The sequence below is a fragment of the Sprattus sprattus genome (genome assembly GCF_963457725.1).
Source record: "Sprattus sprattus genome assembly, chromosome: 9".
NCBI classification, from domain to species: Eukaryota; Metazoa; Chordata; class Actinopteri; order Clupeiformes; family Clupeidae; genus Sprattus; species Sprattus sprattus.
In genome coordinates, this window is record NC_137928.1 from 13683198 (window position 1) to 13686074 (window position 2877).

The window sequence follows — 2877 nt, forward strand, 5'->3', positions numbered from 1 at the left end:
TGTAGTGGGTGGCTCCAAGTGATAGCGATCTCTAAAACGCTCTCCAGACCCCCTCTTCATAAAGGTCCACTCTTGTGGCGTCTGTTGCTCTGGTGGAGGACGTCTGGTTTGTTTCTCTCGCTGGCCTGGGGTCCCCCCTGCTGCGCTATTTGGCAACTGCCGGCGAGTGTGTGTGTGTGTGTGTGTGTATCCGTCTGTCTGTGTGTGTTTGATGGGGGCATGCCCCCGTCAAGGGAGTGAGACAGATGTGTGTGTGTGTGCCACCTTAACTTTATGAGGCTGCCTGTGTATATTGTTCCCCCATTAAGACACAAGATAAGAGACGTTTTTATGCACACCACATTTGTCATTATGAGCGCTAGCTCTGTACGCGTTTCTCTGTGTGTGTGTGTGTGTGTGTGTTCACCCGTGCGTATGCACAGTACTCTGGCACAGGCAAAGGCGTGGGTCTATTTTTATCCGGCCCTGAGAACAGAGGAGTCTTTGTCGGCCAGCTGTGTCTGCGTGTGTGTGTGTGTGTTTGTTTGGGCGGAGGAAATGGATTGGGAAACTGACGTGCGGCGAGGTGGAAATCACGCCTCGACCACCCCCCCCACTCCTCATCCACCACATGTGACCCCCAACACACTTCCACAGGGCTGTTTGAGGCCTGGTTAAGAGAGTGGTTACGGTTTATGGCTGCTCTGAATCACTGCTCATATCATAGTTCTTGGTTGGCAGTGTCCAGTGCTTTGTGTTTTTTTATGGCCGAAGAATCCACCCTCTACGTTCTGAAAGAATCCGGTGTAAAGGTCTTGGACGAAATGATATCCCTGTTGTCATTAAGAAGATTGTGTTTTCCTGTGTGTGTGTGTGTGTGTGTGTGTGTGTGTGTGTGTGTGTGTGTGTGTGTGTGTGTGTGTGTGTGTGTGTGTGTGTGTGTGTGTGTGTGTGTGTGTGTGTGTGTGTCCGTGTGTGTGTCCGTGTGTGTGTCCGTGTGTGTGTCCGTGTCTCCAGTGTGTCTGCCATTTGTTAGTACGTGAGTGTGATAGGGCCTTGATCCCTGATCTCCCATACCAGCTTTTTTAATTGCATATGACTTTGTTGAGTTTGTTTAAGTGTGTAGTTAGTGATAGTGTAGTTGTGTGTGTTCAGTGTGCCCTTGTTTGTGGTGTGTGTGTGTGTGTGTGTGTGTGTGTGTGTGTGTGTGTGTGTGTGTGTGTGTGTGTGTGTGTGTGTGTGTGTGTGCACGCTAGAACTTTCTGTGCTCTCTTCTGCTCTTGTTTGTATTCCCAGGAATGGCATTACACAAGCACTGGATTTTTCTCTTCCCGCTGGACCTTGTGTGTGTATGTATGTGTGTATGTGAGCGTGATGGTGCTTGTATATATGTATGTGTCTACGTGTTTGTGAGTGTGTAGCTGTGAGCGTGTGTGTGTGTGTGTGTGTGTGTGTGTCTCCTCAGGCCTTGTGAGGCTCTCATGCTGTTTCTATATCAGGCCCCAAAGCTCTGATTTGTTTGTAGAAGAGGGCAGCGTCACTTCTGTCCTCTGGGTTTTCACATGACTCAAAACAAAACAGCACATACGACCTCTTTCTCCATCTCTCTCTCACTCCCTTTATCTCTCCATCTCCTGCTCTCTCTGTCTTTGTCATGTTGCTATTTCTGTCTCTCTTTGAAGTCTTTCTACAGTCTTTCATTGTTTAGGCAACCTTGCTGTGTGGTGTATTTGCAGTAGGAACTAGGGATGCAGCGGTGCACAGTATATTGTCGAACCGTTCGGTGTGGTGTGGTTCCCTTATGGTTCAATACACACATGTGAACCGCAAGCAAATATTTTCAAAACTTTCTTACCGCACTGCTGACTACATGCACATTGTACATTCACATCTCTGGAGCCTGTTAGAATTTTCCTGGAGCCTATCAGCGCTCTGTTCACAAATAGGAGCTGGAGAAGAGAGGGGAAAAAACGAATTAATCTCAGCTCCAACTCTACAATATTGAACGCTACAGAGACAGAGAGAAGCAAATATGGAGAGGCAACACGTCTTTCATTTTAAAATCAGCGTTCGATAAGTTGACGTGGATAAGAAAACGGTTAAGTAGAGTCTGCACGTGTTGCTTTGCCACTGGTGTCTACTCGAGTGAAAACAATTCTAGCATGATGCCTCATTTACGCGATGTTCTCTCGAAAGCGAAAACACAACTGTCCCACTGTCGCCTTACAAACTAAAATCTGTGACAAATATAATTAATAAATTAATGAATGATTTAATTACAAGGGCCCTAGAAGAGCGCAGACCTCTGCCAAGGCCACATCTTGCAAGGTTAGCAAAAGTGAGAATAAAGCAGCCACCCCCAGATCCGCTCCAAAATGTAATGGGTTATTCATGCTGCCATTTTTCTGAATAGAACATTTTATTTGTTGAAAGGAAAAGAAATAGTGTGTTATTTTTTTCTCTTAAATATAAAGATTCTAAAACGTACCATTAACACGTGGCCCCAAAAAATTGATACATACCGGACGTTGGGCCCATTGTGCCGTTGCTTCCCTAGTGGACACACATTTGGTAACAGTCGTTCTGTGTCACTCTTCAACTCCTAATTTCTCTCACACCTACGATTGCACATCATTATCTTAATAGGCACATATCAGTGTGTAATCTCTCGGTCTCTCTCTCTCTCTCTCTCTCTCTGTAGATCATTACGCCGTGCAGGCGTCTGATCCTCTGTGCTGAAAACAGGAAGGAGATGGAGGACTGGATGGCGGCTCTCAAGAGTGTCCAGAACCGGGAGCACTTTGAGGTCAGGGCTCACCATGAGTTCACTCTCCCTTCCTCTCTCTCTTTCCTGGTCTCTCTTGGGGTCCTCTCTTTCCCTGGTCTCTCTTTTACATC

General features: G+C 46.6%; 1 protein-coding gene across 3 annotated transcripts in view; it reads left to right on the forward strand.

Annotated features, from left to right (window-relative positions):
- Nucleotides 1–2877, forward strand: part of dgkd (diacylglycerol kinase delta) — a 23410-nt gene that overhangs the window by 2610 nt on the left and 17923 nt on the right. For all 3 annotated transcript variants that reach the window (XM_080844345.1, XM_080844346.1, XM_080844347.1), the window contains exon 2: nt 2681–2785. In XM_080844345.1, the coding sequence (XP_080700471.1) occupies nt 2732–2785 (54 nt within the window). In that variant the 5' untranslated portion in view covers nt 2681–2731. The remainder of the gene's footprint in view (nt 1–2680; nt 2786–2877) is intronic.